The sequence below is a fragment of the Fusarium mangiferae genome, assembly GCF_900044065.1.
Source record: "Fusarium mangiferae strain MRC7560 genome assembly, contig: FMAN_scaffold006, whole genome shotgun sequence".
NCBI lineage: Eukaryota > Fungi > Ascomycota > Sordariomycetes > Hypocreales > Nectriaceae > Fusarium > Fusarium mangiferae.
The window spans coordinates 2,470,658-2,485,903 of NW_024573926.1; the positions used below are offsets into that span (position 1 = coordinate 2,470,658).

The 15,246-nt window shown below is 46.6% G+C and overlaps 6 protein-coding genes across 6 annotated transcripts; 1 reads left to right on the forward strand and 5 right to left on the reverse strand.

Moving 5' to 3' along the window:
• Window positions 1-183: 183 nt before the first annotated feature.
• On the reverse strand, window positions 184-911 carry FMAN_03584 (uncharacterized protein; the record flags this gene model as incomplete). Its single annotated transcript, XM_041832424.1, has 3 exons — window positions 184-451; window positions 506-733; window positions 781-911. The coding sequence occupies 3 exons, from the start codon at window positions 909-911 to the stop codon at window positions 184-186; spliced, it is 627 nt and encodes a 208-aa protein (XP_041682888.1).
• Window positions 912-5,051: 4,140 nt separating this feature from the next.
• FMAN_03585 (uncharacterized protein) lies at window positions 5,052-6,386 on the reverse strand (the record flags this gene model as incomplete). The annotated part of the gene is made up of 1 exon (XM_041832425.1): window positions 5,052-6,386. The coding sequence occupies one exon, from the start codon at window positions 6,384-6,386 to the stop codon at window positions 5,052-5,054; it is 1,335 nt and encodes a 444-aa protein (XP_041682889.1).
• Window positions 6,387-6,693: 307 nt separating this feature from the next.
• Window positions 6,694-9,579, reverse strand: FMAN_03586 (uncharacterized protein; the record flags this gene model as incomplete). Its single annotated transcript, XM_041832426.1, has 11 exons — window positions 6,694-7,160; window positions 7,213-7,242; window positions 7,297-7,374; window positions 7,420-7,462; window positions 7,513-7,591; window positions 7,647-7,682; window positions 7,736-7,916; window positions 7,969-8,176; window positions 8,226-8,594; window positions 8,649-9,430; window positions 9,489-9,579. The coding sequence occupies 11 exons, from the start codon at window positions 9,577-9,579 to the stop codon at window positions 6,694-6,696; spliced, it is 2,364 nt and encodes a 787-aa protein (XP_041682890.1).
• Window positions 9,580-9,902: 323 nt separating this feature from the next.
• FMAN_03587 (uncharacterized protein) lies at window positions 9,903-10,585 on the forward strand (the record flags this gene model as incomplete). The annotated part of the gene is made up of 2 exons (XM_041832427.1): window positions 9,903-10,435; window positions 10,489-10,585. 2 exons carry the CDS (start codon window positions 9,903-9,905, stop codon window positions 10,583-10,585), a joined length of 630 nt encoding a protein of 209 aa, XP_041682891.1.
• A 182-nt stretch (window positions 10,586-10,767) lies between these two features.
• On the reverse strand, window positions 10,768-12,968 carry FMAN_03588 (uncharacterized protein; the record flags this gene model as incomplete). The annotated part of the gene is made up of 2 exons (XM_041832428.1): window positions 10,768-12,749; window positions 12,800-12,968. 2 exons carry the CDS (start codon window positions 12,966-12,968, stop codon window positions 10,768-10,770), a joined length of 2,151 nt encoding a protein of 716 aa, XP_041682892.1.
• Window positions 12,969-13,637: 669 nt separating this feature from the next.
• Window positions 13,638-14,483, reverse strand: FMAN_03589 (uncharacterized protein; the record flags this gene model as incomplete). Its single annotated transcript, XM_041832429.1, has 1 exon — window positions 13,638-14,483. The coding sequence occupies one exon, from the start codon at window positions 14,481-14,483 to the stop codon at window positions 13,638-13,640; it is 846 nt and encodes a 281-aa protein (XP_041682893.1).
• Window positions 14,484-15,246: the final 763 nt, after the last annotated feature.

The following is a 15,246-nucleotide window of genomic DNA, read 5'->3' on the forward strand; positions in this document are numbered from 1 at the left end:
CACGGATTGATCCCCTAAAAGGGTACACGTATTCCTGACCAGGCCCTCCATCTGTGACTCGGCACTTCTTTCAGTAATCCCAGATGTGAAGGCCTTTGCTGCCGACCTCTGTTGGATGAACTGCTCCGAAGTAGCTACACACTGGATCCCTGTTCAATATCCTGGGCTAGCTTGACCCGGGCTTTAGGAAGAATCAGCCGCTTCGTGGTTGCTATGCCCGTCCAAGATTTGCTTCTGATAGTTGGCTACCTGGGAGGCGCGCTGATCGTCGGAGAGGGTGGCGGAGCTAGTGAGAACCACACGGTAGGCGTTGTCATCGAGCATGATAGCAGCAGAACGAACGATGCATGTCCCTATGACGGCTTTATTGAATCCACTTGACGCAAAACGATAGCAAAAGAAAAATGCGTCAAGGCGATTGAGTTCACCGAGCTCATCAAAGGCAACTTCACTAGAGGTCGATTAATGTGCCTGTGTTTACTACGGTCTCATGATGTTGACTTACTAAATCTTTTCCGTCTGTGCTGAACCAGAAGCAGACCCAAACAGCTTGTTCAACAACGAGCCAGCCACATTGCCAAGACCTTTCATCACCTTACTGTCAGCAAGGTTCACGATGAGGTCCTTGGCAAACTTGCCAATGTCTGAGCTCCCGCCAGTGAAGACATCAATGGAAGTGCGGCGACTGATGATGTGGCTTATCTTAAGCAACTTGTGATCATTGCTATTTCTTCTGTAATAATGTCAGAAGAAGTAGAGTGTTCATACTTGATGCCATACTCAATGTCGTTGAGGAAGTTCTCAATCTTTTCCTGCGCCCACTGTGAGGCAATCTCAATGGCTTCCCCCTCAAAAGCATTACGATCAGCCGTCCCTGCAACACTCATGGCAGCTTGTGCCGTGTCAGACATGGTGTTCAATTGCACTGTTGAGAAAAGTAGCTAAGATAAAAGGGCTGGATTGAATGACAAGTGAGGGTTTTTTGGTACCAAAGACAGGTTATATATAATGGTCTGAGATTGGCTTAGTACCTTTTCTAGTCTCCGTTCAGCTCGCCACAGACAAAGCTCTAGGCCATATTTTCCATGTGAAGCTCAATCTAGTTAGGCTAGACAAGGGTGATGGGTGAGGGTGGCGACCTGAAGCGTCAGCTAGCGACTGGCCTAGATTGTCTCTCAACTGATTTCAGCTATATCAGAACGAACTATTTAGTTTCCGCTTTATCACACTTTTGAAAGCAACACGGTATGTAAGTAAAAGTTCAATGATATTTCACCAGTAACTCACCTTATATCGCTTTAGTGCAAGCTGGAGATTCCAAGTCTAACCGAAGCGGTGTTAAAGATAACGTCTCTAGCCCTAGTATTCTATACTTCTTTATTAACAACCATTTAGCCATGCGCTCACCGCAGAAGTATCAAACTTGACATCAAGGTACTCAGCCCTCGAATCAACATTTAGATCCGCTAACTGCACAGCCCTCCCGCTATTACCAACCCCATTGGTAATCTTCCCATGCGGAAGCCAAACCACCTTTGCAGCATTCGGTCCATCATCCGGCCCGCCTCCATTCAACCACAACTACACACTGCCATCTTCCTGCGAGAGAGCAACGTAATCAGATTTCCCGTCGCCGTTGATATCAGCAAAGTGGACGGCCGTATCCAAGGTTGTATTCAGTGCTCGTCGTTCACACTCGTCGGTGGAGTCGAGAAGTTCCTGCGTTAGAGTGGATGGCGTATTGAACTTTTTGTAGTCGCAAGTCTTTGAAACGGGACTGCCGACGCTCTCAGTACCTTGTATTATCATCCCATCTGCCTTTTGAGTACTGCATTTACTTAGTGAGACAAGCCGACTTCACAAACAGATTCGCTCCCAACCCTGCTCCCGTAGCAATCTGCCCCTGCGGTAACCACGTCGGATCATGCTTGCAGGTATTCCTGTTCGGTCCTCCTCCGTCACCAGCGATGGGTGCCTTGATCCAGCCCAAGTGATCCGCTGCCGTAAGTACCTGCCTTTAGGTATAGCCTGGGCTATGATATACAATGGAGGTATATTGTGTTCTTCGGAAGAGTTCTGACCAAGTTCTGAGGTCTGATCACCAAGCACTATTCTTAAGCCATGGACTGGTGTGATCTGCGCCTGTCCGCCGTGTCTGAAGCTTCTGTTTACTCGATAGTTTCTAGCTATCAAAGTGAGCAGGTATCACAAAAAGCAGTTAAGAAGGGCATTATAAACAAGACATGTAGAGCGAAATGAAACTATAGCTTTAACAGGCCACTGTTTAGCGGTGCTGAGCCAACCGTTGGTTAGCCAGGATGGCATTAATCGTAGGGTTTGGCGTTCTTAGTTGACTATAGTCATTGCTGTGGTTTATATTACCATAAGATTCAGAAGTAGTAGTAGTGAATACATAAATCGAGCACTTTAAAGGTTGTACTGGGTGAAGGACTTTAATTATACATACTTGAGGACTGCAGCACGAGCTACATATAGGCGTAGGTTCATGCATCGGAATCGAGGACCGGAAAGTAAATTTATTTCACTATCTGAATTATGGAAACAGCTTGGGATCTAAAGATATTCTTCTTATACCTTATTGAAAGCTGCTGTATCCTCTTTTAGGAAAACCGGCTAATAGACTAGACGTTCTATCATCTTCGCCTGCAGTATGATCTTGCGAAATGGTGTAATGGCTCAGCGCTAAAGAGGGATATGATGTTTTGGCCAGAACAGATCTCGGCAACCTTTGTGGAGAAACCAATGAAGGGGTTGTAGCTTCGACATTTAGAAAAGGATGTAAAAGTGGGCCTGCTGCTTGCATGGATGTACTAAGCAAAGGCATTGAATTAAATCTTGATTGTGGCCTGGCTGTTCTTCTGCTGCATACTCATTGACGGGAAGGCCTTCTCCGGCGGCTGCGTGGGTAATATTTGGATCAGCCCCATTATTGAGGTAGCTGACCAAGACAGCATCCCCAGATGTAGGACGGACCTTATGCCTGAATGTAGATTGAGGCACCTCTGGAGTAGGAGATGAGTATAGAGGATGGAGACCTCTGAGGAGCCTGTCTCGAGAAACAGCGTCATCTGGATCATTTTTATTGACGACAGAGCCGATGTGAGCTTGCAGCGATTGGTGCTGTTCGTGCTTTGTAGCTATGGCCATTAGTGGCTTTCCTGGACGTCGGCTTGTGGCTGGAAGCAATGATATGATTCTTCCAACACGTCGGTTGGAATATTGCTGCATATGACCTTTTCGAGCCATATACATATGCCTAAACCTTTTCGCTGGTGGCGCGACCTTTCCACTGGATTTTCTGGATGCGCGGTGATCCAGAGATGTATCTGCAGCGTAAAAAGGGTCTGTTACTGCGCGGCGGCGAGATCGAGGGCGGCCTAGAAGCTATTAGACAGTTTCGATAAATATAGTTTTGGTTATAGTATACTTCTATCTGGCGGAGTTAAGATATCCTGGTCTATATGAGACTTTGAACGAAGCAAGCCCATGCTGAAGGTCGGAGGCTACAGAAAGCCTCAACGGGCACTTCTGTGTCCGGGTAGCTGGAACGGGCTGTGGTGGGCTTTGGGGAGATGCCCAATCCAAGTTTAGAGGCGTGGCAGGTTCCGAATAGATTTGAACGGCATCAGCTTCGTTCCTTACAAAGTTCCTTGATGTCGCTTCAAATTCTTCTATGTTTCACGCGCCTGGATGCCAAGTTTCATGGACCTCTAGTATTGCTGCATTGAGGGCTGAATTATGAATTGAATAATAAATGGCAGGGGGAGAAGGCAAGAAGCCAATATATTTAATAATACGGCGATGCGCTTTCTTGTGAAAATGTTGGTGAGACAATTAGGTGACGACGGTCTGTCAGGATCTGTCAGACTCTGTTATTTAGGCCTACAGGTCACGTGATTTTAACCAGTCATTTAACGAGTTAAAGTTAGTTAATCTGCTTTAATAAAAATATATTTATAGTTTTATTTTTATCCTTATTATAACTAAAGGTATAATTATATAATAGTTATATAAATTTATTTAAAGATATTACTTAATAAGAGGTTAATAGTATTAAGTAACTTTAATTTAATATAATAGTTTATTTAAAGTTAAAAATATATACTTTTAAATAAGGTAATTATATATTATATAAATAAAATAAAATTTCTTAATAAAATAGATATAATATTAGTTCTATTAAGGTATATATAAATAATTGTCCTTATCTCTACACTAGACTGCCCTTACAGCTCCTTTTAATTATGTTTAAATCCTACTTCCTGTGCCCTCTTCATATTGGCTAGGAGCTCGTGCTTATGAGCTTTTCCTCCTGAAGTATGGTCGTGTGATATTGTGTAATGATTCCTCCTGTCAGTCAGGGACTGTAAGAATAGCTTATGCATTCCAAAGATTCGTAGTTGTGAGATTGCCGAGACTTGGAGGTTGGTTTCAGCCTGCTGGTTCTGGGTGCTCTGTCTCTCCGTCGTCTAGAAACGTCTTTTTTCGGATCCTGGCGATAATGCTTTCTGTGAGTTCTACCATTCTATTAAGGGCAGCGTGGTGGTCCTGACTAGTCTCAGGGAAATCATTGCCCATTGTCCAAAGATCATCTAACAAATCTTCATACTCCGACTTCTCCTCCTTACGCAGTCCTCCCAAACTCCGTGTTTGGTGTGGTTTATATGCAAATGGATGAAATCGCTGAGCTTCCGGCCATCCGCGGACTGTTTGGCATTGCTTGAGTGCCGATCTGGGGTTCTGTGGTCTGAACTCGGGTCTTTCTTCTCAGTGAGAAGTCCTTATACGAGGAAGGTCGACTGTTAGAAGTGTGAAAGATACTTGTTTGGCCACGGTGAGATCTTTTGAAGGAGGGGTATCCTACATAACGCAGCCTGGGCTAGCGCCTACTTTTACGTCCTAACCAACCACCAATCATGGGTTGAATTCATAGGTTGAATAGCAAGCCGACGCAATATGCCTTGCGATGTTTTGCAGCATGACATTACATTTCAAACCCAAAGGCCTCTTACCAAGTAGTAAGTACTCAATCAACCTGATTTACGCTTTCTCTCCAATTTAGCATAATGCAACCCGCAAGCACTACAAAGTGTCCCAGCTCCATCAGGTCCACGTCGCCATTCACTGCTGACACTCCGATTGCAGCTATGGCATCGAGGCGTCAAGGTCGCCAGGGGTCTATCGCCACTCTTGCTGACCCGAGATGTGTCGACACGGAAGAAATGCTGGCTGCCATGACCAAAATTCCCTGGAAGTGATTGTACTGGATGGCGGCGTTCTTTCTTGCGAACCCACTCAAACTTGACTTCATCCCCCGTATCCTTCTCCTCGTTGGGATCAGTTGTAGCGGTTACTTTGGGGAAAGATTTTATCACTATTGTTGTCTTTGAATCGACCGGTCGCCAGTTGATCAAGAAATCCAAGTCGTCTTGAGAAGCCTTTTGCATACCGGACCCTCCGCCTCGAGTTGCTACGTCATTACTGTTTTCTAAACTGGGCAAAGAATTCGGCGACCGATGCAAAATTCCGCGGCCGACTCGGGACATAGAAGGCTTGTCTGTCCGTCGTCTATTCCCAAAGCTGGCTAAGAGGCTTTCCTCATGAGCCTCCTGGCCGGAAGTGTGGTCTTGCGAAATCGTGTAATGGTTGCTCTGAAGTCTGCAATCCAGCAATCTGTCTGTATTGCGGTGAAGCGGGAGGGGTCCATAAGCTTCTGGTGGATGATAGCCCTGTGCTCCTTCTAGTGAGGGTGCTCGCAACAAGTCGTGCGAATAGATATCCCTGTCTTGTTGTTCCACATCAGGCTTCTCGGGGAGTGAATCCAGCACTTTCTTTCTGTTGCGTCGCTTTATGGCAGCTTTGCGCGGTGCATTTTCGGCCACTACCCTTTTAATGTAGGCTTCCTCTTTCTTTTGCTGCTCTTCAGCCTCCATCTCAGCGAGCCTGTCGGCAGGAATGATCTCATCCCAGTTAAGGTTCATATCATCCACTTTGACATCGGTGAAATCCGTGAACTTATCCCAATTGAAGCCAGCTCTGCTAACGCTCGACTTGTCGTCTACCTTGGTCTTGGTGGTTTTGGTACTATTAAGAGCCGAGCGATAGCCAGATTCCCATTTATCTAATAAAAGCTCGCCCGGGGAGGGTAGTTTGGGTTGCTCGATGGCCACGTTGGGTGAGACTGTAGGGGCGTTTGCTCTGGAGGGCTGTAGGGACCTGCCTCTGGTCACCTGCTCCAGCATCTGCAGGCCGTTCGACATCATCAGGCCCGATCTCTGAGGTTCTGTGTCTTGGGTCGGGGCGCAATCCTGATGAAGGATAGTGGTGACGGAGTCTGGTAATGTTGGAAGAGGAACCTGTCCCATCGGTTGTCAGTTGACCCCAAAGCCAGGCTGGCGCTTACGTCTGGCTAATCATTGGCCAAAAGTGAGAATAAGGCACCCAATCACAGTCAAGACGCTCGAGTGAGGCATATTGTTTAATTGGCTACCAAGTCAATACTGGCTTTCATCCAATGCCGAAATGCATATATGGCACGACTACGCGATGTTGGGCGGCTTCTACAGTTTATGATCGCGGAGCAGTCGATCTCACCAATGAGATGTAATTTTAAAGTCTGCTGTAATTGTCAAGAAGCGAAAGAGCCTGATACACAAGAAGATATCCATGAAACTATCGTTCCTTCTGGCCTCTCTTAATCTGATCCGATGTGTATCCTTTATGAAGACGCTTGATATACTCTCCAAACTTCTTCGCCTCAGCCATGACTGACTCAAGGTGCTGATAGCCAAGTTTCTCCTTACGGAAGACAGCAAGCTGCCGTGCGGTTGAAATCATGTTTCGAATCTCACGACCGTTCAGGGGAGCCTCGGCGAGGTCATCAAGCCGATCTCGCATACTCTTGATATCCACACCAAGTCTTGGAGCATCTTGAGGAGTGCTCAAGATGTTGGTGAGGGACGGCTCACTTGCCTGCGCTATGCGCTGGGACCCAAGCTTCTCGAGCCGGTTGATGAAGTTTAGCCAGATCTGGCGCCGCTGGTCTTTCTCCAAATCATTGTATCGTAGACTGAGCTGAATCCGCGATTTGAATGCTTCGTCAAATATGCCAACCCTATTACTCGTGAGGATCATAATTCCTGCGCATTTAGTTAGCCCGAGTCGTCGAATATTAGAGAGTGGATTACACACCGTCGTAGTATTCCAGTACTCTAAGAAACACTAAAAATACTGTCAGCACCAAATAATTCGAGTGTATTGATAGCGTTCTCTTACCTGAGACCAAGGCATTTCGTTCCAGACTATCGAGCTTCCGCTGTTCTAGAAACACGTCCGCTTCATCTAGAAGCACCACTAAAAGAAGTAAGTAAAGCATACGCAAACGAAATGGCTACTCACCGCATCCCCATGTCTTCCCAAGAAGTGACACGACTTCAAGGTACTAAAAGAGTTAGCATACAGAACTAGCTTGTTGATATGGGATATCCATACACGTTCTACTTCTTCAGCTTTGGTACCAACGTCGCCACAGGTCACTCTGTATAGAGGCTTCTTGGCAATCTCAGCAACACTATACTTCTGTTAGTATGACTCACAAATACAATAAACAGGTAAATGGGGTATACCTTTCCGCAGTGAGAGTCTTCCCGGTCCCAGGGCCTCTATATGCGAGGTCAGCTCAGGGATCCAATCCATTATTGATGTAGGCACCTACCCATGAAGTAGTATAAAGAGCCCATTTCCTTTCCCATGGATTACATCCGTATCCCTGTCCTCGTCTAAGTGGTTTGTCACGACAGCTTCAACGAGCTCCTTCGTCTGGCGTTCCATAACTAGTAGGTCGAAAGCCTCCTCGTTCCAAGTGACCTCCTGAAGCAAGTCAACTTCCAACTTGACTAAAAGAATGTCAGCATATTTGTAGATTATATCAGTCAACTTAAGCCTTACCCCAGTCCTTCTTTTGCATGTTAAAACCATAAAGAGATGTCGGAAGGCACATGTAAAATCCATCTCCCAAGTCAGGCACTGGTTCATCCTGGGCCATTACATCAGGTCCGAGGTCATCATGATAGCGGACAGGTGCTTGTTGACCGCTTGTAGAAGGGTGCATCTGTCTGAAAGTTGCTCTATCGATCATGTATCGAGAACCAGAATTCTATGCGCTTGTAAGTAATCATCCCCAGAAATAGTAAATATCAACCTACTGCACCATAAAGATGGTCTTCGGGAGTACCCCGAACACAAACATATTTACGAAAGCGGCATTTCCAAAACATTTTGCCACGCCGTCTCAGGTTCCGAACAGTGCCGTCATCAACATACTTCATCGGGAAGACCATCATGGCATTGATAGGGAACTCCTCTGTCAAAGAGGGCAGACCTGAGATATTAAGAGTCGATTTGAATCGTTGAAAATTGCCATCAAAATCCCAGTAGCTAACCTTGATTAATGCCTGGAAATCGCCTTTGGTTGTTGGACTGCCAAATATAGCAAGCCAACTAGTTGCGGTATATGCTTGCCACTGAGCCACAGATAACCCCTTAAGTTTCGAGATGATGATTTGCCCAGGAGCCTGTGTCAAGTCAGATTTACGAAGCCTGTATGTAAGACGCTAACTAGGACTTACAAAAAGGTACGATAGATACTTGGCTGTAATCTTGCCTTCTCGGATCAGGGAATCGACCTTGGCCCATTCGTCACCAAGATAAAGCTTGAGGTAGTGTTGAAAAGCTTCTACTTGGTTTTTCGATTCATGGCTGAGGTAGGACTTTACTCTCTCGATTCTGTTGCGATGCTGGAACCACCAGAGATATGGATGCTGAGTTTCCTGTGCACGACCGTTCTCATCCTCCGAGTCGAATGTTCCTCGTGAAATGTTAGTAGGCGAACCAACGTCCTCATTTACCGCTACAACAAGATGGTTCCAAGCAGCCCTCAATTCATCTGAGACAATGTCAACGTTTTCCCTGACGAGAAGTTCAAATTGACCAGGATCTGGGACCGGCGGTGGCTTGCCACAGCACTCATAGTCACGGTAAGCAATACAAACAATGTCCTTGTTCCGCTCAAGATACAGTTCCAGATTGTCTACCAATCGACTGCAACGCAGATGAGCTCGAAAAGGGCCATTTTCGACAAGCCAAGGTTCATCTAGGTAGAGACCGTGCTCATCAGAAGCTTGACAAGTGATTCGATTAATGATTTGAACTCTGGGCGGTCCTTGATTTAAACAGGCCAGTCGCTTCAAGGACTCAGATTCTCTCAAGAGCTTGTCCTTGATTTCGAGCTCCTCAATTATCTCGTCGTCAGTGCATGTACTGGGCATGTTAAGAAAGTTGCAGATCTTCCGCCGCCAGTCGATCATCATAGGCGCTCGGCGACGGCTGTGAGAAACCAGCTGGTGTCTATCTAGGTGGTTTCGAAGTTTAGCTGAGATCTCAATCGAATGGCCAGCATATTCACTCACCGGAATCATCTTCATTGTCTTCGCCATTTGTTGACGACGGCTGTGAAACATCGTCTTGGGGTCTTGAGACTGTCTCTGAGAACCTATCCATAACTAGATGAAAATAAGATGCAAATTGGCGACCACCGCGGGACAGTCTGTTAGAAGACTCGGGAGAAATAACCTCTTAGCTGTGGTTGATGGTGGAGGATGAAGACAGCTCGGGAAGCCGAGATTGATTCACGCCGTGCTTTCAGCCGCAGTGTCTGCCTAATATGCACATTTGCGTCATGTGCCCAGCAATGACAACCAATAGCAAGGTGCATGTAAGCGCCAGCCTCGTTTGGAAACAGGACATCAGTTTTTGTTCAATTCTGACTTTTGTGAACTTGAATTTAGCTTCGTATTTCCCAGGCGCCTCTGTAACTCTCGAACATGGATCTTCGCGATGTGTGGCAAGCTCCCCCGAGCAGGTCGGTAGCACTGCCGAGCCAGCAATCGCCGGGTGTCCGTTCAAGCAATCCATATCGTCGCTACCCGCCTGTCAATACCCAGAGATACGCATGCATATACTGTCGACAATCTCATATGGCCTGCGATCTTGAGAGACCATGCACCCGGTGCATCAAGCGCAACATCGGACATCTTTGCCACGACGAGCCTCTCGATGACGACTCAAAGAAGAGCAAGAGTGTGCATACTACCCAGACTGCGCAAACCAACAGTTCGAGTCTACTAGACTCTAATCTGAGAAGCTGTCATTACACAATATCGCGAGATCACACGGAAGGGGTAGAGGATCAAAAATGCAAGGTATTGGCCGACTTTGGGAGAAAACATATTAGGACTTGGACCAACGTATCACTTGCAAATACAAACAGTCTAACTGCCAATCGTGATACTTCTGCCGAGAGCCGGGAGTCTGTTAATGGCCCAGAGACCGATGCAGGTCAAGATGGATTGCCAAAGTGGGTGTCTATTATTACACGCCATTTTATCTTGATGCTGACCATCACTATAGCCTTATTGACACTTATCAGTTGAGACGTGTGGCTCGGAGTTTTAACTCGCAGAGAGAAGTGAGCAAAATTAATTTCGACGGCTTTACAACAGGATAGCTTCCAAGAATTGCAGGGACACCAAGGAGGGCAGGATAAGGAAAAATAAATAAGAATATTTTCTCATCACAAAGCAATCAAACTGATAGGTCCAATGAAGAAAACTAATCTATTTTCTTCCAAGATTAAAGATTTGATAAGATACCATTCTTCTCAACCTTTAAACTATGCATAATATTACTTTATTGCCGCCAACCCTCCAGGAAGGCCTTTGCGTAGGCCGCAGCCGTCGAAGCGGCATATACTTGCCACCTCTTATCCTTGTGACTGTCAGAATAATCGCAAATGCCTTTGATAATTACGCAAGGCAGAATGTCCCATGCTCCCGCCCCCTCCATCTCGAAAGCAATGATCCCTTCACTGCGTGCAATACGGTCACGGTCCTCCCCCGACTTCATAACCTTATCTCCAGAGCCGAATTTCCCAAAGTGCACAGCCGGATACAGATTTAATTCATTACCAGCTGCTTCCCTTTGTCGCTTCCGAGCTATAGACATTGTGATGTCGCACCCAAGTTCTTTGCAGCTCGCCGAACGGGCTTGTCCACAAATCATACCAGTTAAAACACCCGAGTCGCCAATGCATATGTTGCATGAAGAAGGAGGATGGTGCTTGTGGTTATATGTCGACTCGAAAAGGATATCTTCCTCAACATCAGGATCCAGAACCCCAAGCACGTTACTCAACGTGGTTAGATATTCATTTGCCCGTTCTCGAAGTCTCCGGCGAGCATTCAGACCCTTGAGCTTGGCCAGGTACCCAAGAATTTCAACCGGTAACTTTCTAGCGCTCTCCGACACACTATTTTTGATCAAGCAGCCATCTGGGTATTGTCTCGCGAAGTCATAACGAACTAGTCCATCGCTAATGGCGACGTCGCCGAGAAAAAGCTCTGCCCCATCTTGAGAAAATGGGACCCCTCCGCAAATCCCTACTACTAGTGCCAGTGAGATTCCAGGAAAGGTAGACCTGCAACAAGTAGCTACAGTCGCAGAGTAGGTTGTCCCCATACCAGGCATATGGACCAGTACAACACCATGTCGGCCGATAATACCAAGTGTATATGTGTTTGTATCCCCCTCAGAACGATTGTAGCCAGCAGTCCATTGCCTATCAAAAAGCGATTCAACAGCATCAGCTTCAAGCGTTAATGCGCAGAGAATTGCTATGTCGATTTGTGGAGGGCGGGGTGAAAAGGAACTCGGCTGGAACGACTCCGGTCTCCCTGCTTCAGGTGCTTCAGGTGCTTCAGGTGCTTCAGGTGCAGAAATGTGCTGTTCTGCTTGCTCTGGTATAATTCCGCCTTGCGATACTTCCGATAATTCATCTACTTCTTGTCCACTTCTGTTTTGAATTGGAAAGCTAAGTGGAAGACAATGCTCCGATGAGGTGTCAATGCCCCCCATTTCGTCATCTGAACCAATTTCGGATGCTGGGCCAACCAAGATAAGGGACGATGTTTCTGTTTCAGGCCATAATGGATGGGTTGCAATGAGTAGGACTTTCAAACACGTACAAGAACTCTTTTGTACTCTTGCCATGATTTCCTCCAGTTGGTTAGGCCATGGTTTCGCGTTCTCAGCTCGTTCCCCAAGGACAGTAACCATCATAATGATAATCAGACTCGGGAACATCTGGAATACTCTCTCGAGTACTCTGAACCAGTCTTCACATGATGAGGCTTCTGCAAATAGTTGTAACATATCAGCCAAGAAATAGATCGTGCGATCAGTCGAGACCTTTCGGAAAGCCTGGAGTGCGATCTGTCGCAGTAGTTCTCGTTCATCATATCCGCTGAAGAAATCGATTGAACTTGGAGACTGCAACATGGCGACTGTTGGTTTCTTACTTTCAAGGTATTCCCATACCTCTGCAGCAAATCTCTCAACACGATTGACCGATTCATAGCAGCCTTGAATCGCCAACAGCGATGGCTGGTCTGACTTCGCCCAGTCTAGAAGTTGTTGTTTCTCCCAAATATCGTCCGTATAAATGTCTCCTCCCGTCAATTCGCAGACATCCTGAAAGTCCAAGCATTGGTTCTTGATGCATACAGGGTCAAGGATAACTGATGGGACACTGCATAAGGTTGGGATGGCCCAGAGATATGATCGTATAGTATGTGGCGAGCATGACGATAGCGTCACTTTGCCGGCAAGTACTCCTGGGAGGTGTGAGTAAGAGGGGAACCATAGATTGTCAAATACCACCTACCGGACAGACATTCACGTAACTGCTCAAGCTCAATACGATAGTTATCATACATCCACTGAGTCGTGAATATGCCAGGATTGGCAGACCCATTGTCTTGCCATATCACCTTCGGTGGGATTTCCAGCTGTCTTTTCACTTCATGCAAGAGTCTGCGCAACTTTGTATCCATTGTCAGGCATCGGTTAACTTGTGATTTCCAGACGCGCCAGTTGGTTCGGAAGACTGACACGTCATCGCGTATAAATCAGGCTGTGAAATTTTCAGCTCGACGCAGCTGCACGGCGTTAGCTATCTTGCACAGCGATTCGATTGGATATTCCCGACGGCTTAGTCAACTGTCTCATTTCACGTGAAGCGTCCCCCCATTCAATCAAAGTGGCGTTGCTCTCGTGATAAGCGATTCGCTACATTCTGTTTCTTTCAACCTACCCCGCTCAGTATCAAGTTCACTCGTGAACACTATACCAACATTACAACCACTTTAACTTGCACGCTTCAATCTCAGCTTCCCCTTTACTATAGATAACCTGATAGAAGTTTAATAGATTATTTTATTTTGAAGTTATTTCTAATTACAAGTTTTAACTTTAAAAGCAGAAGTTAAAGCATTTAGCAATATTATAGTAGATACCTAGCTTAATTTATCCAAAGGCACTGTCGTTATCGTCTCATAAGCTACTTTACTATAATATTTTCTCCACCCATCTACTGAAACCCCCCCCCCCCCCCTCCAACTCAAATCTCTCCATACTGGTGGTTGTCGGCACCGCAGAATGTCTGAAGTCGACCAATACAGAACAGCCCTAGCTATCGTAAGGCTTAACTAGTTGATAGCCACTTATGCGACATAGTTAACAGTAAGTTGTCCGTTCTTAACGTCATTGCCAGGATCGACAGGAATGCTACCGCACTTGGAACACCCATGCTGTCTAAGCTGGTCGAGGAATGTGACAGACTGCTCCTTGGTAAAAGTTCGGCTACCAATGCCCTGGTAGAAAGCACACAGGTTTCCAAATGCAAAGGGAATGCAAGCAACATGTTCACCGTTACCAAAGTTGCCCTCCTCACCAGCAGCAACAGCATCACGAACATCCTTCAGGTCTCCATTAGGTGTGTGTCCGATACCTCCAACTCCACAAGTGGAGCTACCACGGCAGTTGATACCAAGGCGCCTGACAAGAAGATTGTCGCCTCGCTTCTCGTAGGATACAGGACTTTCGGGCGCATCGCGCTTGGTAGGGTTTGTCTTTTCGCTGCGTTTCTCGTAGACAGCCGGGCTCTGACGTGTATCGCGGCTGGTAGGGTTTATGACGACGTTGACAGTCAGCTGACCGTTAGCAACGTTGTTGCCCGGGTCAGTCGGGACGCTACCGCAAAGCTTGCAGCCATGGTCGACGATCTGCTGAAGGAACGTCTGAGTCTGGGCAAGCGAAAAGCTGCGGTCTCCAATGTTCTGATAGAACGCACAAATGGCTGGATGATTGCCAATGTTGTTGATGTCTACGCAGCTAACGTGCTCGCCGTTCCTGAAGGTCTTGTTGGGGTCGATGGCTCTGACCTGGGCAATGAGCTGGCCGAGAGCACCTTTGTTGCCACTGCAAAGGCCACTGCCTCGGCAGTTGATCCCTAGAGCATCTGACAAGCCAGCAATGGCGGCAAGGGCAAGAAGGGCGTTTTTGAACATCATGAAGAAGTTAAGTTCTTGGAAATTGAATGAGATTCAAGTGGATTGTTGGTGTAAAAGGAATCTGAGTGCAAAGTGTGATGAGTTGTGATGAAGAAACTGTGATGGAATGGCGGGAATGTGGTGCCTTTTATCTTCCAAATACCAAAGTTATTCTACTCTAGTAAAATTGAGGACGTACAATATCCATCGCTGAGAAGCAGAAGCGGCCGAAACATGCCTTGTCGAGCGTTTGACCCTGTACTGATCGACTGATGATAAATCAACATCTACTTACCCGAAGCATAATTTTGATGAGAACGATGTATGAAGCGTAATATTCAACGTAATGAATTATACCGGATCGGCTTCTAAGTGGTAGATACACCCTAGTTTGACCAGTGCTGTGACGAGGCTTTCGCCTTGACCTCTTGAGAAGTCCGCCAATCGTTAAGTCACCATGCCACGCGGGATCTCTCAGCGGGATCGACACAAACTCAGGACGCTGTCAGCGGGATCCACATATAGGCTGTCATCGGGGACTGCACTCAAGCCTTTTTTCCGAGACATTCAACGTCATACATTGCATCTACCGTTAAGCAAACAGCTGAGAACCCGCTAGTGCCAGCCCGTGTGATCATGGTCAATTATTTTTCAACCAGCGACGGCCCGTCACTAATGAGTCGCAATTGCCGAGCTCCCCGGCTGACGTAAGGCTCATACCTACGAATCAATACCCACAAATCAACCAAGCCGGGATGTTGTATAACCAACAATTCTGCAT